The 24,142-nt window shown below is 44.2% G+C and overlaps 1 protein-coding gene across 8 annotated transcripts; it reads left to right on the forward strand.

Annotated features, from left to right (window-relative positions):
• The first annotated feature begins 431 nt into the window (after window positions 1-431).
• MAPKAPK5 (MAPK activated protein kinase 5) lies at window positions 432-23,005 on the forward strand. 8 transcript variants are annotated; one of them, XM_059485031.1, is made up of 14 exons: window positions 433-811; window positions 5,021-5,094; window positions 7,114-7,189; window positions 8,137-8,234; window positions 9,684-9,837; window positions 11,511-11,600; window positions 12,224-12,319; window positions 13,312-13,392; window positions 15,236-15,423; window positions 17,213-17,333; window positions 17,908-18,038; window positions 18,648-18,769; window positions 19,042-19,146; window positions 20,055-23,005. In XM_059485031.1, exons 1-14 carry the CDS (start codon window positions 776-778, stop codon window positions 20,147-20,149), a joined length of 1,467 nt encoding a protein of 488 aa, XP_059341014.1. In that variant the 5' UTR covers window positions 433-775; the 3' UTR covers window positions 20,150-23,005. The 8 variants fall into 8 exon arrangements, with proteins under 8 accessions (XP_059341022.1, XP_059341014.1, XP_059341018.1 ...); XM_059485032.1 differs by having other exon boundaries at window positions 435-811; window positions 18,648-18,763; XM_059485033.1 differs by having other exon boundaries at window positions 435-811; window positions 9,684-9,796; window positions 11,515-11,600.
• Window positions 23,006-24,142: the final 1,137 nt, after the last annotated feature.

Consider the following 24,142-nt stretch of genomic DNA (forward strand, 5'->3'; position numbering starts at 1 on the left):
GGAGCGAGGGGTGTTTGGGCCTGAGTGAGGGCGGTGAGGCTGCCCTGGGAGGCACGGCCATGCTGTGATGTCTGGGGAGGAGCGGAGGGCACAGAGCAGCTCCTTCATCGCCGCTTCCCCTCACGGCCCCGAGGGCGGCCATTCCCCTCAGATCTCGCGAGACTTGGAGCCACCCGTCCCCTCAGCCCGGCGGGCGCGCCGAGTTCTCGCGAGACCTCCCGGACCCGACGGGCGGCAATTCTCTGCGGTAGGTCCCGCCCACCGAGATATCGCGAGACTTCGCTTTGTCCCGCCCCTCCGATTAGGGGCGGCGCTACCTCACTTCGCTCCGCCCCCGGAGGCGCGGTGATTAAACGTCATCACAAAGCGCCGCCTATGTAGAAAGCCCCGCGGGGGTCTTTCCCTTTGCCGTCGCGCTTTTAGAGCTGCCCTCAGCCGCCTGCAAACCGCTCCAGCGCCGTGACGGCGGCTCCCAAAACCCCGCGGCGGGCGCGGGGCGGGCGCGGCGATCCCGCTCCATCCTCCCGTACCACCCTTAGCGTCGGCAGCGCCGCCGCGGCCGCCCGCGCAGTCCGGCGGGGCTGCCCGGCGGGGGCTCCGGCGATGTCCGGCTCCCGGGCGGCTCCTCCCGGTTGAGCGGCGGCTCCGCGCGGGCCCCGCGCCCTCCCCGCGGCCCGCCCGGCCGGGCATGAGGCGGAGCGGCGGCGGCACAAAGGCTCCAGCGGGGCTGCGCCTTGCCTGAGGCGGCGCCGGGCCCGCCGCGCCCCGCGGGGCGATGTCGCACGATCACGACATGGAGCGGACGATCAAGGTTGGCGGCGGGGCGGATTTCGGGGCGCTTCGTCCCGGGGGGTTCGCTCGGGGTCCCGCACAGCGAGGAGCTGACGTTTGTGGTGTTTGTGTTTTGGGGAGCGGAGGGATTGGTGCTCGCCGGCCGCGAGTTGCGGTGTTCGCTCATTAATTAGCGCTGCTGGTTAATGAGGGGCTCATTATTATGTTAATTAGTGCCGCGCTCGTTCCGCCCTTCTGGACGCGATCTGTCCCTGCTCCAATTCCCTTTACCCAACGGAGCTGATCCCAACTCGGATGTGAAGTTTTTTGGGGTTTTTATTTTCTTCCTTATCCTGAGGGTTCTGCCCAATGCCCTCATGGCACAATTCCAAATTCCTTTTGTCCAAATCCTCCTTCCCCAGCTTTGTTCCCCTTTCCCGGATTAATATTCATAAAACACAAAAGAATGTCCCTAAAGCACAAAATTAATGTCCCTAAAGCACAAATTTAATGTCCATAAATTATGTGATTTAAATATCCCAGAAGTTTCTCTGAGCTCCTCCTGAAAACCCCAAATTCCTCTGATCCACTGGGATTTCTGCCCCTTCTTTCCAAACCCTGAATAAATTAAATTTGTATCATTTAATACTTTAATAATCTTTAGCATTTTAATAAGTATTCATTATTTTATATTTCATGCTGATTTTTTTTGCTTGATTTAGCTCAGGTTTGGTTGTTCTGGGATTTAGGACAGGATTTATTTCCAGATTTGGGGATTGAGGAGAGGTTGGAGGAGCAGGAGCTGGAATTCCCCAGGATGGGATTTTTCTCTGATTCCATCCAGTTTGTCCCAGCAGCATCCTGGACTCCCAAAACTCCAAATTTCCAACCTTTTTACCATCAATATCTGTAAAAAATAGGTTTTTAAATGGTTTAAAATAGGTTTGTAAATGCTTTTAAAACATGATAGAAGGTTTACACAATGTGCATCTAAATGCAAACCTTGAAATTAAAAATTCTGGCTTAGAAATGCCATGGAACAGGACAAACGCTGAGAAATTTAAATAAATTTCAGGACGGAAATTCAGAAATAAATTTAAGGACAGCCTTGCAAAAAAACCCTAAATACTTTGGAGAAATAGAACTATGAAAGTTGGATTATATTAGGACTCACAAGCTCCTAATTACTAAAATAACTTAACTAAAATTACTTAAATTATTAAAATAACAAATTACTCCACAGGATTATTTACATTGTACATTATTTACATGATACATTAATTTTAGATTATTTACAGCATGGAGTGGTAAAAGCTGATAGACCAAGAAATGCTGATAATGTATTTTAATTAAAAAAAAATTAAAAATTAAATTAAAAATAATTGGCTTCTGATTGTGCTGGTGTGAATTGTAACATACCTGAAATGTTTCACACTTCACATGAGACTGAAAATGGAATAAATGTTTATAAACACCTTTCAGTTTCCCCATGTCTGGGACAGAAAATCCCACAAATTTGGGGTTTGTGTGAGGAATAAAGGCTTTTTTGGGGTGTGCTGGTAAAAAATCCCTTAATCCCACAGATCTCCAGTGGGGTTGGAAAAGTCCTGAGCAGAGCTGGGCTGGGAGAGCTCTGGGAATTCTGGTTTTGCTTTTGGAATTCTGTTTTTCCTCTGGGAGTTCTGGTTCTCCCTTGATAATTCTGCTTTTCCTTTTGGGAATTCTGCTTTGCTCTTTGGAATTCTCCTTTTCCCCTGGAAATTCTGCTTTTCTTTTTGGAACTCAGCTTCTCCTTTGAGTATTCTGCTTTTCTTTTGGGAATTCTGCTTTTGAAATTCTCTTTTTCCCCTGAGAATTCTCCTTTGGGATTTTTGCTTTTCCTTTTGGGATTTTTGCTTTTCCTTTTGGGATTTCTGCTTTTCCTTTGGGAGTTTTGCTTTTTCTTTGGGAAATCTGCTTCTCCTGTGGGAATTCTGCTTTTCCTTTGGGAATTCTCCTTTTCCCCTGAGAATTCTGCTTTTCCTGTGGAAATTCTGCTTTTCCTGTGGAAATTCTGCTTTTCCCCTGGGAATTCAGCTTCTCCTTTTGGAATTCAGCTTTTCCTCTGGAAATTCTGCTTCTTCTTTGGGGATTCTGATTTTGAAATTCTCATTTTCCCCTGAGAATTCTCCGTCTCCTTTGGGAATTCAGCTTTTCTTTTTGGAATTCTGCTTCTCCTGTGGGAAATCTGCTTTTCCTTTGGGGATTCTGCTTTTCCCCTGAAAATTCTGCTTTTCCTTTTGGGAATTCTGCCTTTCCCCCTGGGAATTCGGCTTCTCCTCATGGAATTCTGCTTTTCCTCTGGGAATTTTGCTTTTCTTTTTGGAACTCAGCTTCTCCTTTGAGTATTCTGCTTTTCCTTTGGGAATTCTGCTTTTGAAATTCTATTTTTCCCCTGAGAATTCTCCTTTTGGGATTTTTGCTTTTCCTTTTGGGATTTTTGCTTTTCCTTTTGGGATTTCTGCTTTTCCTTTTGGGATTTCTGCTTTTCCTTTGGGAGTTTTGCTTTTTCTTTGGGAAATCTGCTTCTCCTGTGGGAATTCTGCTTTTCCTTTGGGAATTCTCCTTTTCCCCTGAGAATTCTGCTTTTCCTGTGGAAATTCTGCTTTTCCTGTGGAAATTCTGCTTTTCCCCTGGGAATTCAGTTTCTCCTTTTGGAATTCAGCTTTTCCTCTGGAAATTCTGCTTCTTCTTTGGGGATTCTGATTTTGAAATTCTCATTTTCCCCTGAGAATTCTCCTTCTCCTTTGGGAATTCTCCTTCTCCTTTGGGAATTCAGCTTTTCTTTTTGGAATTCTGCTTCTCATGTGGGAAATCTGCTTTTCCTTTGGGGATTCTGCTTTTCCCCTGAAAATTCTGCCTTTCCCCTGGGAATTCTGCTTTTCCTTTTGGGAATTCTGCTTTTTCCCCAGAGAATTCTGCTTCTCCTCATGGAATTCTGCTTTTTCCTCTGGGAATTTTGCTTTTCCTTTGGGAATTCTCCTTTCCCCTGGGAATTCTGCTTTTTCCCCCTGAGAATTCTGATTCTCCCCTTGGAATTCTGCTTTTCATTTTGGAATTCTGCTTCTCCTCATGGAATTCTGCTTTTCCTCTGGGAATTTTGCTTTTCTTTTGGGAATTCTGCTTCTCCTGTGGGAATTCTCCTTTTCCCCTGAGAATTCTGCATCTCCCCTGGGAATTCTGCTTTTTCCCTTGAGGATTCTCCTTTTCCTTTTGGGAATTCTGTTTTTCCTCTGAAAATTCTGCTTCTCCTTTGGGGATTCTGCTTCTCCTCTAGGAATTCTGCTTTTCCTCTAGGAATTCTGCTTTTCCTTTTGTAATTCTGCTTCTCCTTTGGGGATTCTGATTTTCCTTTGGGAATTCTGCCTTTCCTTTGGGAATTCTCCTTCTCCTTTGAGAATTCTGCTTTCCCCCTGAAAATTTTGCTTCTCTTGTGGGAATTCTGCTTTTCCTTTGGGAATTCTGCTTTTCCCTTGGGAATTCTGCTTTTCCAGGCCATGGCCATCCCAGTTTTCTGGAGTAATTCCCAAATTCTTGGCTCAGCCTTGTTGAGAGAGAATTTTGCTGCTGCTCCACGTGGAGCTGTGAAACTTTGCTGGAATTCTGGATATTTCACATCATTATCCCACTGAAAATTCAGGTTATTCATCAGAAGTTTCAGATTCCTGGAATTCCATCCCCATGAAATCCAGCTGAAACACTTGGATGTTTTTAAACACATTGGTGCTTTTAAAGCATTTTCAGCTGTTTAGGATCAAAATAATGGAATTTGAAGGTTGGAAAAGAGTGAACATGCTGGGAATTCCTGGTGCTGAGGTTGGAGCTGCCATTCCTGAGCTGGATTTGGTGTCATTTGTGTTTCTTGACCATTAATTATTCATTTTACCTCTGAGTTATAAAGCTGCTTTGGGATGAAGGTTGGCATCCAAATTTAAAAAGTGCAGCATATAAAATTTAATTTTTATATTTATTTTATATTTATATTCATCTTTATATCTATATCTATATTCCATTTATGTTGTCGTCTTATATTTATATTTATAAATATATTTTATATTTATATTTAATTTTCTTCAGGAAAGCAAACTCCCCACCAGGCACTTTTACACTCAGATTTGCTGAGTTGTTTTTTGGGGTTTTTTTTTTGGGGAAAAGCTGTACTAATTGTATTTATTATGTATTTATTGCCTGTGTTTTCCCTCCTGACCAGGAAACCTCCATTTTAGAGGAATACAACATAAACTGGACTCAGAAGCTGGGAGCTGGCATCAGTGGGCCTGTCAGGTAAGGGAGGAGTCAGTGAGTATTTGACTAAAAATGCTGATGGGATTTATGGAAAATTCAAACCAACAGATTCCTGTGCCCCATGTGGGTTGTGCAGGAGGGATTTTGTATTTTTGGGGGGGAATTTGGGAGGAAAAATGATCATCCTTTCTCTGTGCTCTGTATTCCCACAGCCAGGCAGGAGCAGGAGTTGGTTTGGAATAATGAAAACAGAAATTCCTTCTGAGCTCCCCTTCCCTGCTTTCCCACTTCTTTTTCCATCTTTTCCTCTCCCTTTGCATCCCAGCCTTGCTCCTCATGGATTTCTCACCCCTGGATGATTTCTGGAGCAGGAGTTTAATTTGGTATTGATGGTAAAAAGGTTGGAAAACCTATTTTAAACCATTTAAAATGTCAAGGTTTTCATTTAGATGCACATTGTGTAAACCTTCTATCATGTTTTAAAAGCATTTACAAACCTATTTTAAACCATTTAAAAACCTATTTTTTACAGATATTGATGGTAAAAAGGTTGGAAATTTGGTTTGGAATAATGAAAACAGAAATTCCTCCTGATCCTCCCTTCCCTGCTTTCCCACTTGTTTTTCCATCTTTTCCTTTCCCTTTGCATCCCAGCCCTGCTCCTCATGGATTTCTCACCCCTGCATGATTTCTGGAGAGGAAAACACTTTTCCAGCAAAGCTTCTCCCCTCAGAAAAAATCCTCCCAAGAACTATTTACACTGAAACTCCTCCTTGATCCTTCCCCTCAGTTCCCACAGCCAGGCAGGAGCAGGAATTGATAGTGGAATAATGAAAACAGAAATTCCTTCTGAGCTCCCCTTCCCTGCTTTCCCACTTGTTTTTCCAACCTTTCCTCTCCCTTTGCATCCCAGCCTTGCTCCTCATGGATTTCTCACCCCTGGATGATTTCTGGAGCAGGAGTTTAATTTGGTATTGATGGTAAAAAGGTTGGAAAACCTATTTTAAACCATTTAAAATTTCAAGGTTTGCATTTAGATGCACATTGTGTAAACCTTCTATCATGTTTTAAAAGCATTTACAAACCTATTTTAAACCATTTAAAAACCTATTTTTTACAGATATTGATGGTAAAAAGGTTGGAAATTTGGTTTGGAATAATGAAAACAGAAATTCCTCCTGATCCTCCCTTCCCTGCTTTCCCACTTGTTTTTCCATCTTTTCCTTTCCCTTTGCATCCCAGCCCTGCTCCTCATGGATTTCTCACCCCTGCATGATTTCTGGAGAGGAAAACACTTTTCCAGCAAAGCTTCTCCCCTCAGAAAAAATCCTCCCAAGAACTATTTACACTGAAACTCCTCCTTGATCCTTCCCCTCAGTTCCCACAGCCAGGCAGGAGCAGGAATTGATAGTGGAATAATGAAAACAGAAATTCCTTCTGAGCTCCCCTTCCCTGCTTTCCCACTTGTTTTTCCAACCTTTCCTCTCCCTTTGCATTCCAGCCTTGCTCCTCATGGATTTCTCACCCCTGCATGATTTCTGGAGAGGAAAACACTTTTCCAGCAAAGCCTCTCCCCTCAGAAAATGGGAATTTGGGCTGGAAAACTTCTGTGTGCTGTTCTGGGTGCTCCCTTTGTCTTTCCCATCATTTATCTTCCTGTCTGGCTTCTCCTCATCCTTTCTGGGTTGTTTCATTCAAACATTCATTTTGTGCTTTGGCTGCCTCTTCAAACATGGGTCCTTTCCTCAGTTGTTAAATGAGGGGGGAAAAGAGAAAAAATTCACCCAAAAAGAGAATTTCCTTCCCAAACCACTTTATCTATCCCAAATATTTCATTTATTCCAGCATCCCTGGGGGTGTTCAGGTGTGCTTTGGGTTATTTCCATCCCAAATCTCTCTTGGGGCTGAATTTAGGGTGAGAGCTGGGCTGTATCCCAGACTGGGGCCATTCCTGGCAATTCCCACGTGGAGAGCAAACTCAGAGCTCCAAATCAATCACTTCAGGTGTCTCTTTTGAACCTCCTTGCTGACTGAATGATTTTGTTGCTGTAATCCCAGAGTCTGCATGAAAAAATCCTCCCAGGAACGCTTTGCACTGAAAATCCTCCTCGATCGTCCAAAAGCTCGAAATGAGGTACAGTTCCTGCTTTTCTCTCCTAAAAAAAACTTCAATTTTTGAAAGTTTGGGGATGTTTTAAACATCAAAACCCCACCACCAAACCCCCATGTGCTGGCTGTGTATCCAGAGATTTATTTTTAATTAATTGGGGTTTTTAATTAATTCAAGCTGTTCTTCTGCCTGTAATGGAACAGAACCAGTTTGAGAGGGAGTTTTGTTGCCACTGCTCCAAGAATGCTTCAAGTTGTTGTGGAAATGGATTTTTTTCCATGTGCCAGGACCTAAAGCAGCTCCTGACACAGGTTGGGAATTCTTGAGGTGCCAAACTTGTCAGTCTGTGGGATGATGGGCACTGTGGGGAATTTAAAGAAGGATTTATTGTCCTTGAGGTTTAAGCAACTTAATTTCTTATTATTGAGCAAATTCTCCTTTAAAATGCCCATAAAAATCATCTGTGTCCAAAAATCACCAAGATTCGGCTTGATTGAACAGCCCAGGGAGTTTTAAAGTGGGGTTTATTCATTCCAGGTGATGGAATTTTGGGGTTTGTTCATTCCAGGTGATGGAATTTTGGGGTTTGTTCATTCCAGATGATGGAATTTTGGGGTTTGTTCATTCCAGATATTGCAATTTTGGGGTTTGTTCATTCCAGATATTGCAATTTTGGGGTTTGTTCATTCCACATGAAGGAATTTTGGGGTTTGTTCATTCCAGATGATGGAATTTTGGGGTTTGTTCATTCCATATGATGGAATTTTGGGGTTTATTCATTCATTTTCACTTCCATTGAAACACTACATTACTCTTAAAGCTGTTTCTGTCTAAATTTCTGTACAACCCTCCCAAGTCTGAGCTTTTCCCAGAGCTCTGTGTGGGATCCCACAATCTGCCCCAAATTTGGGGTGTTTTTACCCTCAGTGCCTGTCCCTGTGTGCAGTAACAGCTCTTCCCTTCTCTTCAAGGTACGTCTGCACATGATGTGTGCAACACATCCCAATATTGTTCAAATAATTGAAGTTTATGCTAACAGTGTGCAGTTCCCACATGAATCCAGCCCCAGGTAAGGTTGCACAGGGGGATTCACTCCCACAGCTTCTTTTCCATGTTTAGCCCAAGGTATAGTGGAGTTTGCTTTGCTTTGCTTTGGTTTTAATCACAAAATTATTATTTCAAGGGGGTCCCAGGTGTAAAAATTATCCTGCAGACCAAGCAGCTCTTTTGGTTTTTTTTTCCCTGACTTTTGTGTGTTTAAATTATTTTGCCTCCTTTATTCCCTGTGTTGAATGCATCTCCATTTTTTTAGGTTTTCCATTGATTCAGTCTGCATTGTGTGAAAGAGTTGTTTCTAAAAATATGAAATTCAGCCCTGAAAACTCTCAAGGCATTGTCCTGCTTAAAATGAACACAGGAAAACATGGAGCAGAGTGATTTAATTTTTTTGTGTGTGTGCATAATTATATTTGGATTAAAATATTGTCTTCTGATAGGATCTTAGTGGAGAAAATCATCAGAGCTGGGAGAATGAAAGAGCTGAGACCTGTCCTAGGCTCTGGTGTAGCTGATTTTGCTGTGTGGTGGGAACTGGGAGTTAATTCCTTGAGGATCTGGCAGCCCTGATCTCCACCTTCTTATTTTTTATCCTTCATATTGAGGGCAGTAAAGCTGCAAATTAAAATAATGGGGGATCCAGACTCAAAACCATCCAGGTGCTGTGTAATCCTTGAGGGCAGAGTGTCCACATGGCTTCCTGGATGTATCCATGTCCAGTTTGTTCCAGCTGGATGTGGGAGCCAGGAGGATGTCAGGAGGAGCAAACTGGAGATTCCAGAAAATCCTGAGGAGTTTAGACTGGAAGGCAAAACAACAGCAGCAAAATAGCCCCAAAAACAGCAGAGAAAAGCAATGTTTGTGTGAAATATGCATTCTTAGCTTAGCTATTCTTCTTTTGGTAAAGCTGTAAATTAAAATAATGGGGAATTCAGACTCAAAACCATCCTTGAGGGCAGAGTGTCCACATGGCTTCCTGGATTTATCCATGTCCAGTTTGTTCCAGCTGGATGTGGGAACCCAGCAGGAGGAGCAAATTGGAGATTCCTGGGAGCCAGAAAATCCTGAGGATTTTAGACTGGAAGGCAAAACAACAGCAGCAAAATTGCCCCAAAAGCAGTGTTTGTGTGAAATGTGCATTCTTAGCTTAGCAATTCTGTTCTTTTGTAAAGCTGTAAATTAAAATATTGGGGGATCCAGACTCAAAACCATCCAGGTGCTGTGCAGTCCTTGAGGGCAGAGTGTCCACATGGCTTCCAGCTCCATCCAGGCTGGAGCTGGGTGTGGGAGCCCAGCAGGAGGAGCAAACTGGAGATTCCTGGGAGCCAGAAAATCCTGAGGATTTTAAACTCACCAAAATAGCCCCAAAAGCAGTGTTTGTGTGAAATATGCATTCTTAGCTTAGCAATTCTGTTCTTTTGGATGATTTTTTAATGTAACAACATGAAATGCTTTTGAACAGGGCTCGGCTCCTAATTGTAATGGAGATGATGGAAGGGGGAGAGCTCTTCCACAGAATCAGCCAGCACCGGCACTTTACTGAGAAGCAAGCGAGCCAAGTAACAAAGCAGGCAAGTCACCCCCTGTCCCAGCAAATCCATCATGCTCTGGCTAAAGTAGGGACAATTCCTGGGGCTGGAAGGGTGGGGAAAAAGGATGAATTCAAAGATTTCCTCAGTTCTGATCCGATGATCATTGCCTGCTTTGTTATAAGTGACAATGCCCAAGCTTTATTAGGAATAAAGGATTGAAGGTGTGGGCTTGTTCTCTGGGTCTGCTGTGCTTAACTTTGCTTTTCCACACCTGCTCTAGAGAAGACTTGCAAGAGGATTTTGTCATTCTTCTTGTCCTAAAAGTGTTGCCTCCTGCAGGACTCCTGAGCTCTGGAACCTCCATGACCCCCTTGGCATTTCTCTCCTCTGGGCCAGGGGTTTCCAGGCTGGGTTCTGGGCTTGGGCTGTGGAATTCCTGGAAGATCCCAAGGAATGTGTCTGTTTGTCCTGATTCTGTGTCTGTTTGTTCCTTCACCCTTTCTCTCCCAGCTCACTCCTGAATGATTTTATAACCTCCATGGTGCTTTCTGCAGGGGGTTTTGGTGTCCATCAGGATTTTTGTTGCTGGTGGGACTCTCAGAAGGATCTCTGTGGAATTCAGTGCTGGGATTCCCAGTTCCTCTCAGAATATCTGAACTTGGGGCAAAAAAATTGTGTTACTTTTGTGCTTTGATTTGTTTCTAATGAAATTCTAATTGTGCTGGTACTTTTTGGTCTCATCCAACAAAGAAATGAGGTGGAAGTACAGAATTATTCTTGACAGTTTGTTTGACATCCTTTGGCCTGTTTGATTTTTTTGACATGGTGGGGAAAACTTGTAAAACTTTACCAGAAATCAAGACTTTGGTTTGAATTCTGTGTGTACACTTGGGTCATTCATGTCTCAAGTAACTCTTTGCTTTAATGTTCATAGAAAGGAAGTTTGAAATGTGAAATTCTTTTCTCTGGTGCTTCTTTATCCTTGTCTTGTACCCAGGAATGGTTCAAGCTTTTCACAGCACTGCCTCATTTTTAAGGGAATGTGGAATGTATTTGTTGTATTTATCTCTGGGAATGTGTTTGTATTTATTGCTGAGCTGAGTTATCAGTGAAGTTCTCTTGTGACAGTAATTTGGAGGTTTTTAAGGGCTCTAAACTTGGGTAGGATCCTACAGACATTTCCAAATAAGGGTTGTGAGCCTGTGCCTCACTTCTGTCTCAGGAATGCTGATTAAATATTTATATTTGACTTTTCTTGAAATGAATTGCACTTGGAAATGTGCAGTCCCTGCAGCTTTTCCTGCCTGGATTGCAGGTTCCCAAAGCATCCTTGAAACAATTCTGTGGGATATCCCCAGAATGACTGAAGGGCAGGCAGCACCATCCAGAATGAAAGAATAAAACTGCCTGAGGGTTGGATCTGCAGATTCCCTGGAATCCTGAAACCAGAACTCCCTGCTGGGCAGGGGCAGCACCCTGGAGCCCTGGCACAGCAGGGAAGGGGCACTGGCACCTCCTGCTTCACTCTGGGGGGCTCTCAGTGCCTTGAGTTCCCAAAATGAGGAGGTTGGGAAGCCCAGGCCAGCCTGGATTTTGTTTTCTGTGGGATTCATGTCCCAGCTGGGTCAGGCTTGTCCTAAAGGAGAACTCCTCTTAAAATATTTGGGGTTGGAAATGTGCTTTGTAAAGCTGAAATAAATCTCCAGGCTGCAGGAGGAGGTCAGTGATTGTAGCTGATTTATTGTGCCCTTTTCCAGATAGCTTTGGCTTTGCAGCATTGCCACTCACTGAACATTGCACACAGAGACCTCAAGCCTGAGAATCTCCTCTTCAAGGATAACTCTCTGGTAAGACCAACATTTGCAATTCTTCTGCTGCTGAATTCTGTGAAGTGGCTCAAGGGTGAATCTCAGGGTGGTGGTAAAATGACATGAATGTTTTGGTGACAAAATTGAAAAACAGTTTAATGGAATTGAATTTTCAAATGCAAATTTCGATTGAATTCAATTCAATTGCAAATTGAATCACCAGGATGGACTTGGTGCTTTCCCACCCCCTGATCTCCTTGCAGGGCAGTGAGTCCCTGCTGCTGCTGTTAAATTTGAGTCAGGTGCTCCACATGAACACAATCCAGCTCTGCCCCCTCATGAGGATGTTCTGACCTCTGCCTAGAGATCTTTGATAGATCCAAACAATTCTTTGTGTCTCCTGCTCACCACCAGTCTGGATATGCAGGGATCCCCCTACAAGGGCCTCAAGTGCTTTCCCAATCCCTGAGGGGGCCCAGAGCACCCAGGAAAGCAAAACCTTGGTTTGAAAGGTCAATTTGTGACCTTTCAGCTGCCTGGGGGAGTGTGAGGGTATAAACACAATGTTTGGAAAAGGTGAGATGAGGACAGGGGGAGAATTCTGTGTTAGCAAAGCTGATTTAATGAGATTTATCTAATAAAGCCTCTTCTCCTTGTTTTAGGATGCACCTGTTAAATTGTGTGACTTTGGGTTTGCCAAAGTAGACCAAGGTGACTTGATGACACCCCAGTTCACTCCCTATTATGTAGCACCTCAGGTAACAACCAGCTCCTGCTCTGGGCTAAAGGGGAATCATTTACTGCCTGAACCTCCATATCCACATCACTTAACCCCTTTGCTGTCCTGGAAGGGCTCTGAGTGCAGGAATCTTCCAGAAATTCCTCTGCTCTGGAGCTGCCACAGGAATCTGTTGATAAGGCAAATTTCCCAGATTGCTCAGCACTGATGGTGATAATTGGCCTTTAGCTGTATTAAAGCAGCTGCTTTGGAGAAATCCCTGCTTTGCCATCCTCCTTCCAGCTGAAGCTCATTCAAGATTCCATTAAAAAGGACTTGGTTGGAAGGAAAAGGTTTTGAAAAGGTTGCTCACAAAGGGCAGTGGCAGAGGGTTGGTACCTGGGCACCTTGGCTGGCCCCTGTGTCATTAAACACAACCTGTAATTACACACAGGCTGCTCTTTGTGCTGCTTCCCCCCTCTCCTGTCCTTTGTGTTGGATCCTGGAGAAAATGAAAAGCAGCTGCAGATGGAGATTTAATTGCAGTGCTGGGCTGCCTTTAATCACTGGGAAATGCAATTCAGAGATCAGAGCATGCCCTGAAAATTCATCAAATTCCTTCCCAGCTGGAGCCTTTTGGGGCTCCCTGCAAGCCCAACCCACAGACTGGGTCAGAAGGGACACATTTGGTGGGATTTGTGCTGGGAGAGGCACAAAGGGACAGCTCTGAGCTGGGGTTACCCTCCAGACACACCTCAGGTTCTGGTTCCAAGCATGGAGGGGTTGGAGGTTCTGAGCAAGTGTTTAATTCAGGCAGAAATGGAGATTTCAGTGCTAAAATATTAAATATTTTAGTATTTTCCCCATGTAGAAACCTCCAGTCTTTCTCAGGGAGAAAAACTGGACTTTGGTAGTCTTCAGTAGCTGGAATAAATTTCCTGAATAGAAAATTATCAGGAATCTTTGGATTTGCTGGTTGTGCTGCCTGTCCAGAAATGGATTTTTCTTTGTTTTTATTTCCCATCTCACCAGGTATTGGAGGCACAAAGAAGACATCAGAAGGAAAAGTCTGGTATTATCCCCACCTCTCCAACCCCTTACACCTACAACAAGGTGAGCTGGGAAAGATCTTTAAAAGTCTTCCCCACCCCTCTGGTGCTTCTGGTAGAGCAAATAATGAAATGCACATTTAGTGCAAACCTAATTAATGATCCTCTAATGAAGGGGGGATAAGTATACAAATGCTTTTAAGGAGCACTAAATATGAACAAGATTTTGGAGAGTAGAAGGACTCAGCTGGAGTGAGGCCATGAGGGAAGTTCTCTCAGCTCTGTTCAAAGGGAATCTCTTTGCTGCTGCCAGAGTTTCTGGATGTGCACAGCATTCCTTGTTCAGGCAGCTGTGCCAGGAACTGCTCTGTACCTGGATCTTCTGGAAAACAACCAAGAATTTATTGTGTAGCTGCTGGAATCTTGGCAAAATCATGGCAGGAAATGTCCTGAAAGGTCATATAATCCTTTTTGGGCATTCCAAAACGTTTTCCTCCTTATCATCATCACTGTCTCCTGCTGGCTGAGCAGTGCTTGAGCCACTGAGTGTCAATTTTAATTCAAGTTTTTTGGTTTGTGATCCCAGTGTAAGGATCTGCCCTGATTGCAGTTCTAGGGATGGTTATTTGATATGCAGTGATAGCATTTAGTAGCCTCACAGAGAAAATCAAAGCAATTATTAATTACTCTGCATCACAAATCTGCCTTCCTCAGGGCTCTGACTGCTTCTCTCCATCCTGCAGAGCCAGGTTGGTGATTGTAGCAGACAATTCTGTTTCTCAACTCCTTAGAATGGGCCAGTAGTGTTTGCATATGGAGTTTCTTCTTCCCTCTCTTGTCCATTTGGGATTTCCAAGGTGGGAGGGATTTTCTTTCCATGTTCCCTGTGAAGAATTGCTCTGGGTGACAGAGCTGCTGAGGGAAGGGCCTTGTCCCCAGGTGTGATTGTGCAAAAGCAGCACCTGGCACTCACCTGCCTGCCCAGAATGGGCACTGAGAGCTTCCAGGTGCTCTGTCCTTCCATGGCAGTCTGTCCTGTCCCTGGCTGCCCCCACAGACAGCTCTGATTCCATTTCCCTGCTGTTCCTTTCTTGGATTGTTGTTGTATTTTCAGCCTCCCATTGTAAACAACTGGATTCTTTTATGGGATTGGGGGTAGGATTCAGGATGATTGGGGGTAGGATTCAGATGTCCTGAGACATGCAATAAGCCTCTCACACCTCTGCAGCCTTGGCTGTTCCCAGACAATTCCCAAGCACCTGGGAGTTGTTCAGCTTGGAGCTGCCTTGTCCCAGCAGCCACATTTATCCACAAAGCAATAAACTGTGGTGGTGTTCACAGGGCTCCCAGGAATAGGGAAAAGAGGATCTGACTCCATGTTTCAGAAGGTTGATTTATTATTTTATGATATATATTATATTAGAACTATACTAAAAGAATGGAAGAAAGGATTTCATCGAAAGGCAAAGAAAGGAATGATGATAAAATCTTGTGATTCTCAGTCTGAGACAGCTGGGTTGTGATTTGCCATTAATTAGTAACAACCACATGAGACCAATCACAGATGCACCTGTTGCATTCCAAAGCAGCAGATAATCAATGTTTACATTTCATTGCTGAGGTGTCTCGGCTTCTCAGGAGAAAAAAATCCTAAGAAAAGGATTTTTCATAAAATCCTTTCTGTGACAATAAACCTCTCACACTTCTGCAGCTCTGGCTGTCCCAGACAATTCCCAACAACTGGAATTTGTTCAGCTTGGAGCTGCCTTGTCCCAGCAGCCACATTTATCACAAAGGTGGATCTGAGCTGGTTCTGTTCCCTTAGGGAATCACACAGAACTTTTATCAAAACTCCCCCATTATTTGTTACAAACTGCTGCCCAGAGTGACGCTTTCCCTGCTTGCAGAGCTGTGACCTGTGGTCCCTGGGGGTGATTATCTACGTGATGCTGTGTGGGTACCCCCCCTTCTACTCCAAGCACCACAGCCGGACGATTCCCAAGGACATGAGGAAAAAGATCATGACAGGAAGCTTCGAGTTCCCAGAGGAGGAGTGGAGCCAGATCTCAGAAATGGCAAAAGACATTGTCAGAAAGTGAGTCCTTGAGGAAACTCTGCTGTTGCTGTGTGCTTTGTTAAGGAATTGGAATGGTTCAATGTTAAGGAAGTGGAAAAGCTCCTGGAAGTGCCTTGTCCCAGCAGTGAGGGTTGTCTGCAGCTCATCCAGCTGCCAAATTCTCTGTTACATTCAGCATAAACCAAGTCTGGGAATTTTTTGAATTTTTTTTCCCCCTGTCCTAGTGTTTAATGTCGATGTCTCTTTTGTTGGGGTGAATTGTGTATTGAGTCTTCAAGGGGAGTGGGAGCACTGAAGGGTTTCAGGATAACACAGATTTCCTGGGATAACATTTGAATTCCTGTGAAAATCAAGTGCCTTCAATGGGATGTGGTAAATCTGTCCCCTAAAGCCCTGTGCACATCATACAGAGCCTAAAAAGAGTCAGGCAGGAAGATGGAGAGGGAGATGAAGATCTGCCATGAGGTGCCAGACTCAGATAAGGTTTTGCATGGATGTTTTATTCCAATGCTAATGGAGCCTGTTTTCCATGCAGGGCACATCCCTCAGCTGGGAGTGTTTCAAAGACTTGGTCTGTTTGGGAGCAAGAACATGGCACTGATTAGGGCTTGACCTCACTGATTTTTGAAAAAGACTTACTGCCTTTGCAGCATCAGAGGAGCTAAGAGAATAAAAGCAATATATATAGGAAAAAAAAATCAGTTGGGGAAGTAATTTAAAAGTGTCACTGGCTCCTGAGATGTACTGTAAATTCTCCATTGTTTGGAGAGGGTGCTGGGACCTTTTCAGAGCTGTGCAGGAGAACCCCCAACCTTTCATTAAATTAACTTTCTTTGTACAAGGTCAGCTCTATTCTCACACAGAAACTCCACAGGCAAAAGGTTTCATTGTCTTCCAAAATTCCCATGAAAGTCAGCTCTGAGGATGTTGTCCCATGGATCCAGGCTCATTTCTGACCTCAGGCTTAATGAGGGTTTGATAATGGCTTAGGATCTGGGAAATGCATGGAAAAGGAATGCACGTGGCTGCTATCAAAAGTGAGCTCAACCTGCTTGGCAGCAAGTGGGATTTCTGCTCTCCCCTGTGGTGCTGCTGACATTTTGTACAAGTTATTTCCACTTTCTTGGTACATTAAACAATTGTGCTCTGCAGCCAAGAAGCTGATCTGGAGTTGTCTGAGGAAGTGTGACAGGCTCATGGAGTCATTCCCATTCTCATTCAGACTTTGGGATGACTTGTCAGCACTCTGTGGGAATTCCTGCTTTTTTATTTAGTTGTGCTCGTCATGAGAACACAAATTTATCTGCAAATCCTTTTTCCAGGGTTTCATGCTAGAAAAGATTGATTTCATTGAGTTTTCAGTTGCTTTTTATTTTGAGGGACTAGAACCAAAGTGTTCATGACTTGAGGATTTTTCAGGGCATGGTGGGAGCAGTGAATCCTGCAGAGTTTCCACGCCCAGAGTCCTTGGGATGAGTGTAACCTGTTCTGGGGAGAGCATTTCCAGGGAGTGCCAGCCTGGATCATTTCCAGCTCCTCTGGAGGTGATTTCCCACCTGGGAGCTGAGCTGTGGAATTCAGCAGCACAGGGGTACCCCAGGAATGCCTTTAGCACCCTCCTTTGCCCTGGATGAGCTGTGACACCATTAAACCACTGCAAGCTCAGGGAGCTGGGACAGATTTTGAGATTTTGCCCCAAAATGAGGTAGTTTGAGCTCTTGGCAAAGCTGATTTTTTAGCCTTGAAAATGCTTAAATGCATTTAAATCACCAAACTCCTCCTTAAGGATTTATTCTTTCCTCCCCAGGCTGCTGAAGGTGAAGCCTGAGGAACGTCTGACCATTGAGGGGGTGTTGGACCATCCCTGGCTCAATTCCACTGAGGCCCTGGACAACATCCTGCCCTCTGCCCAGCTGATGATGGACAAGGTCTGAGCAGCAGTGACTTGGTCAGGAATGTTGCACAGGAGCAGGAGAGCTCTGGGATGGGTGAAGGGCTTTTTTTGATGTGGGGTTATGCAGAGAAGGAGCTTCTCTTCTGCTTTAGGAGAGGCTGAGATCATAGGGAGAAAATGGAAACAGGAATTAAAATGGGAATAAAGTGTGAAATTTGGGCTTGAAGGAGATGCTCCCAGACTGGTGTGATGAGCAGCCATGTGCTGATGGTGGAAAGCAGAGCCTGAGGGATCTTCCACAGATCTTCTTCTCTTTGCTCTTTTTGCCATGTTTTATGAGGTCATACAGCAATGACCTCACTAATTAAACAAATAGTCCTTGTTTCCTTTCATTTCTGCTCAAAGAGGATTTCAGTCAATCTTGTGAACCATGAGAAGATGATCCTTTGTCCTGTTTCCCCCAGGGATATTTTGTCACTGATTTTAGATGTAACCATACCTCGCTTCATGCAAACCTGATTTTTCTTGCACATCTCCAAAATAAACCAAATTTTGGTGTCTTTTTTTTTTTTTTTGCCCATGGCAAACACTGTCCATTGTCTTTGCAGGCCATGGTGGCTGGGATCCAGCAGGCTCATGCAGAACAACTTGCAAACATGAGAATCCAAGACCTCAAAGTGAGCCTGAAGCCCCTTCACTCCGTGAACAACCCGATCCTGCGCAAGCGGAAACTCCTGGGGTAACTCCAGAGCTGGGCTTGCAAGGACAACCTGGAGCCAGCTGGGATGGCTGGGAAATGCCTTTGGGGATGGCACAGGCTCAGCTGTGGTGGTTTAACACAATTCTGGTGTTGCTCAGACAAATCATAGTGGCACAGTGTGGTTTTTCTGTCAAGATGTGCCAGTGAGGGCAGGAGGGAGGTTTGGCCCTGTTCCTGCATTGAACAGATTCCTGTTGGGATGGTGGGTCACATGTAAGATAAGGCAAACTGGGAGAAAAATTTTAAGATATTTTTTCTCATCCTAACATTTATTTACTGAAGAAGTCAGGTAAACTCTCTGTCTCTCTCTCTCTTTGTTCGAATTAATCTGAAAAACAGACTCATACATTTTATTTATCCTCATACCTAAAGGAATATTCCTTTAAATTACTTCAAATTCCTTTAAATTTGAAGTAATTTAAAGGAATATTCCTCCTTTTAATATAGGACAAGAATTCTAATTAATGCTGAACCTGCCTCCCAGTTTCCCAGAGAGGGAAGGAGCTGTGTTAGACTGCAGCAGTTACACAACAAGTAACGAGCTTGAGCTCGTTAAATTCTAATTATTCCCCCCTTGTTCTTGTGCAGCACCAAGCCAAAGGATGGTGTTTACATCCATGACCCTGAGAATGGAAGCAATGACTCCAACGTGGCTCTGGAGAAGCTCAGAGATGTGATTGCTCAGTGCATTCTACCACAGGCTGGTAAAGGTTGCCACTTTTAAGAACCTTTTATTCCTAAATGTGCAAGATCCCCACTTTGGGTCTGTCTGTGTCAGTGGTGAGGAAGGAAGAAAAGTCCTGGGCAGCCTCTGAGCTGGGATTTGGGTTCATGTGGAATTTTAGTGACATGCAGAGCTGTTAAAAGAACTTTTAAACAGGAATATTTGGTTTAAAGGCCATTTCCTGGTTTGTGTGGGTCAGCAGGAATAACTGCCCAGTTTGAATCCAAACCTCCTGTGTCCCTCTGTTGTCCCAACCAGGAGAGAATGAAGATGAGAAGTTGAATGAAGTGATGCAGGAGGCCTGGAAATACAACAGGGAGTGCAAATTGCTGCGGGACACCCTGCAGAGCTTCAGCTGGAACGGTGAGAATTCCTGCTCACCCCAGGGAGGGTGGAACAGGGGGAAGCACAGACCTCCTGCTATGGAAATAACCCCAGATTTATTGGATTTGGGCTGATTTAGGGTTTGACACTGTTTTATCCCTTCTGCCAGAACTGGTGTTCCCAAAATGGGGGTGAAAATGTTGCTTTGAAATTTCTATTTGAGGGTCAGGGTTGAGTTTTCTGAAGCACCAGGAATGTAACAGCACAAATGGATTGTGATGGAAAGGGGAATTTTAAACTGTCTGAGGGCAGGGATAGATGGGATATATACAAAAAACCTTCCCTGTGAGGGTGGGGAGCCCTGGACAGAGAAGCTGTGGCTGCCTCATCCCTGGAAGTCTCTAAGGAGGGGTTGGACAGGGCTTGGAGCAGCCTGGGATAGTGGAAGGTGTCCCTGCCCAGATGACTTTTAAAGTCCTTTCCAACTATTCCAGGATTCTCTGATCCTTTCAGGAACCTGTTGAGCTGCTTTCCATCCAGCTGTTTATTCCCTCTTTCTGCTGGAGGCTGCTCCTCCCTGTCAGCTCAGTTTGGGTGGGAAGCAGAACAAAACCAGGACAGGCACCTTGGGATGCTCAGGTGGTTCCCAGGAGCAGGTGCTGATGGATGGGAGGGAGCAGGAGCATCACTCAGCTTCACAAGGGCTGATCCTGCTTCCTCCTCTGTTCTGTTTGCTTGACTTTCATTGAGATCTTTAATTGCTCCATTTTTCCATGGTCTCTAAGTCCTTTTGGATCCTGTGCTGCTGTTGCCCTAAGTCTGTGTTTAATTCCATTGGGATTCCTTAATTAATTAAACAATTCCATTGTTTAATTCCAGCTGGGATTGCTTTCCTCCTTGTGCCCAGCTCCAGCTGATTCCCTCTTTTTGTTTTTTTCCCCTTCCAGGCAGAGGATTCACAGACAAAGTGGATCGACTAAAACTGGCAGAAATTGTCAAACAAGTGATCGAAGAGCAGACAAATTCCCACGACTCTCAATAGCTGGAGCTTCTTAATCTTATTTTTTTTACCATTTAAGATTTATTCTTTAACTGTAAAAAGTATTTTTATGTAAATTAATAAATCATAATTATTTCATTAAATTTCCATACTGCTTGAAAATGCTGTATAGTTGTAGATACAAAAAAAAAAATCATTGGTACTGTAATATTTTTTTAAAACTCAGTTCCTCGAGGTATATATGATCACTTATGTACTGTTAATCATGAGCCCCACAAATGGGGTGGATTTTATTGTTAAAAACCATTTTTTTTCTTAATAACCAGTTGCAGAAGCTGCCTTTCACCTGTCACAGCCAGCCCCTGCAGTGACTGTATGAGAAGGAGAGCCACAGTTTCTCAAGGCCCTGCTCAGTGAGTACTTGAAGCAAGTGCTGTGAAATGCAAATTCACAGCTCCCCTTGGCACCTAAATTCCAGGTCTTTAGGTAGAGAAAAAATCAATTAAATACCCTTCAGTTTGGCTCGGTGCCTGGCCCATGTGCTTGCTGAAGTTTTCAGTTCTGAGCAGTGACTCTCTTTTTTTGTCATCTTCCCCATCTCCCTCAGACCTTCTTTAAGGCTTAACCTCCTCTCTTTCTTTCTCCTCATCTTCCTCAGAGCTTTTTTAAGGCTGAATCAGCCATTCAGCACAAAACTCTTCTTTTTCTCACCTTGTCCAAGAGCAGAACAGAAGAATGTTCAAGTCTTTATGCACAAATTCTTTTAATTTCCATGGTGGGATCTTCTATGGACCGAGACCAGCCTGGGCTTTGTTTGTTTGGGATATTCCCATTCTTTCCTTCCTAGAAGATCCAAGCTTGGGTTTTGAGTTGTCCTCTTGTTTGGCAGAGCTCCCAGTGCTCTGGGGAACCCCTGGGATTTCTCTGGAGCCCAAATTCTCATCTCTGATGCCTTCAAGCTCCTTCTTGGGGGAGCCACAACTGCAGGGCTGCTCCCTGCTCCCCAGGGCAGGTTCTTTCTCTAGTCTGGAACATTGGCTCCAAAAGCTGCTTTTTTAAATCCTGATGAAGCAAACCAATGGCAAGAATCTGTACATAGTTCTAGTTTTCTACCTTTTCTGCTTCTCTTTCTTTCAAAGATCGGGCGGAGGCTTTTTATAGAGCTATTTTGGTACCAAATCCGTGCAGACACCGGCTGAGTTTGGTCTGCAGACTGAAGTGCCAACCCAGGGCCCTCAGTGACCACTCCTGAACGTTGTTGTCTTTCACAGCTCATCCATTTTTGGGTTTACATTGACCAACCTGAGCCATCGATCTCCCAGTTCTCTCCTACAAAAGTCCAGCCTTGTTGTTTTTTTTTTTTTTTTTTTGTTTCTTTTCTATACCAAAATTTCCTTGCAGCTTTAGCTGGATGGCAAAGCAGTGTCTGACTCTTTCTATACAATTTTCTAAACAGTGACTTGTTTTTTCTACATGAAGGAGATGTTTTGTTTCCTGTTCTCTGTCAGCTTTCCCTAATCCTGTGGACAGTTTTTTCCAATGCAGGGTAAGAACAGTCCCTGCTTATCCGTGCTCTGATGGGAGCAGGGAGTGTTTGTAAACACCTCTGACATTACCTGGAATATTTGTGCACTGACCTCTTGATGAAAACTGAAGAGAAGTAGCAAAAATTGAGAGTTTTTGTCACTTTTTTGGCTGTACCATCAAGCCCTGTTATGTGCATTTCTGTCCTTGCTCTAATTCTAGGTCATGTCTTGAAATAGTTTCATTTTGAACTTGAAATCCATGTTTTTTCTGAGGAATTGAAACTTTCAAGTGTGGCAGATAGAGATGGAAACAAGGAAATCACCTTTGTTTGAATGGCAGAGCAAAAAATCCCCTCCAAAAGCACTTTGTGACTCTGCCCTCCCAGCAGGAAAATCCTCAGGCAGATTTTGGGAGTCAGAATTTATTGGAAGTGCAGTCAGAGAGGAAGGTGGGATCTGATGTGTGTTAGAGGATTCCTCCTGTTCTTCATCCCTCAAGTGCTGCTGATCCTGAGGTGGGAACATCTGTACAAATTTGCAAGGGCTTTTGCCACAAGGAACTGCTTTTGATGGATTTAATCTCCATTTTCTTGTCTGTGATAAATAATAAGAGCCTGATTTGAAGCAGAGGGAGGAGGGACGGATTAAGAAAACACAATTTGAAGACTCAAGGTCAAATGGTTTTGTTTCTATGAGAAAGTTGATTTTTTTACTCTTGGAAAAGTTCTGTTTTACATTTCAAAGTTCAATAACTTTAATGGATTCATTTATGTGTTTGAAAGTAGCATTTGATTTTTTCCTTCCTGGGTTTAGTTGATTTTTCAGTTGAAGCAAGTGCAAGACACCTTGTCTTGATTCTCTGAGGCTTGACTTGGTAATAAATCTACTGATCCTTTGTAGCAGAATGTGAATATTGTAAATATCTCGAGCTGGAAGTGTGGGATCAAAGAAGAATTTCTTTGTACAAACACTAAAAATATGTGGGAAAGCTCTGGAGGTTGTTGGGTTTTGGGTTTTTTTAGAATTTTATTTAAGTGAAGAAAAATGTCTGAAATCATTTGACCTTTTCAAAATTTTCTGTATAACTGGCTTCTCCTGTGATTTGATTTTTTGAAGCTTTTCTATATCTATTAAAATTAGGAGAACCTGATTAGTGAAAGAGATTTTGATTGGAAATAGCAACATGTCAAACTTTTGCTGTCATTACTTCTGGATTTTCTTTTGGAAACTCAAGTCTGTGCCCATGTTTAACTCCTGTGTGTTAAAATGTTCTCACTTCTCCTCTCAGTGTTCCCTGTTAGTTCCTTTTGGATCAGTATTACATTGTAAATATTACCCATCCTGTATATAAATGATTTTACTAAACTCAAAAGTTCCTTCCTGGTTTTGTTTGGTTCCCAAATCCCTGCAGAGAGAAGAAGGAAGGAGCAGGAGGGAAGAGCAGCAGGATTCTGCTTTTCCCTGGAAGTTTCCAGAAGGTGTGGGTGCAGCACTTTGGGGTGTGGTTAGTGGTGCTGGGTTAATTTTTGGATTTTATTATCTTAGAGGGCTTTTCCAGCCTTAGAGATTCCATGATTCCATTATTCCACCTCCCTGATCCATGGGAACAAACACTTGAATGAGGATTTGAGGCTGGGTAAATCCCTGGGCAATCCTGGGCACTGATTGGCACCATAACCCAAAATTGCATTTTTTGAGCCCAGCTTTGCATCAGATGGCAGCAGCACCTGCCCAGTGCTCCCAGTGAACCCCTGGGGGCTGGACTGGGCACTCAGGGAAGGGAGGGATGAGCCCTTCTGTCTTTGGGACATGGGAATAGGAGCCAGATCCTTGAGGTGGGAGCCCTGCTGGGACTGGGGGACACTGGGTGGTCAGAAATGGATCTGCCGTGTTGCTGATGGCCCTGAGCTGTTCCAGGGACAGGGAGTGCTCCCCTCCCCTCTCTCTTTCTTTAAGGAAAGAGCCTCAGGGTGGCATTTGGGCCCTTCCTGCCTCTGGAAATGTTTTTGTTATCCTCGAGGTGACAGGAACCAGACACAGCCAGGAGCATTTCAGGACACAAGCTGGGGCAGGTGTGAGGGCTCAGGCTCCTTCCCTGTAAGAGAATTTCCCCCTGCTTGGTGCCTTGGGGGAGTTCAGAGTGGGTTGGGTGGTGAGTGACCCTCAGAGCCTCCAGACTGGGAAAGGGACTGAGGGAACAATTTATTTCCTGGGAGCACTTGGAGCAGCCAACCCAGCAAAAAAACTCCCCTCAAACAAACTCTGAGTGATTTCTGCATTCTGAGGAGCCCTGGGACTCTGTCAGCACCCACTGCCAGCCCTGATGCTCCATTAGCAATCCAATCATTGCTCCCTGGGTAATCTTCCATCACTTAGGAAGCCTTAATCCCCTTTTAAACAAATTGCACTGGCTCCACAAACGGGGTCAGTCCCAGGAGGGTGCAGGAGGCTCTCAGGGATGAGGCTGGGTTTGTTTCATGCCCTGCCAGTGCCAGGGCACAAATCCCAC

The sequence above is a fragment of the Ammospiza nelsoni genome, chromosome 18, assembly GCF_027579445.1.
Source record: "Ammospiza nelsoni isolate bAmmNel1 chromosome 18, bAmmNel1.pri, whole genome shotgun sequence".
Taxonomy (NCBI): Eukaryota; Metazoa; Chordata; class Aves; order Passeriformes; family Passerellidae; genus Ammospiza; species Ammospiza nelsoni.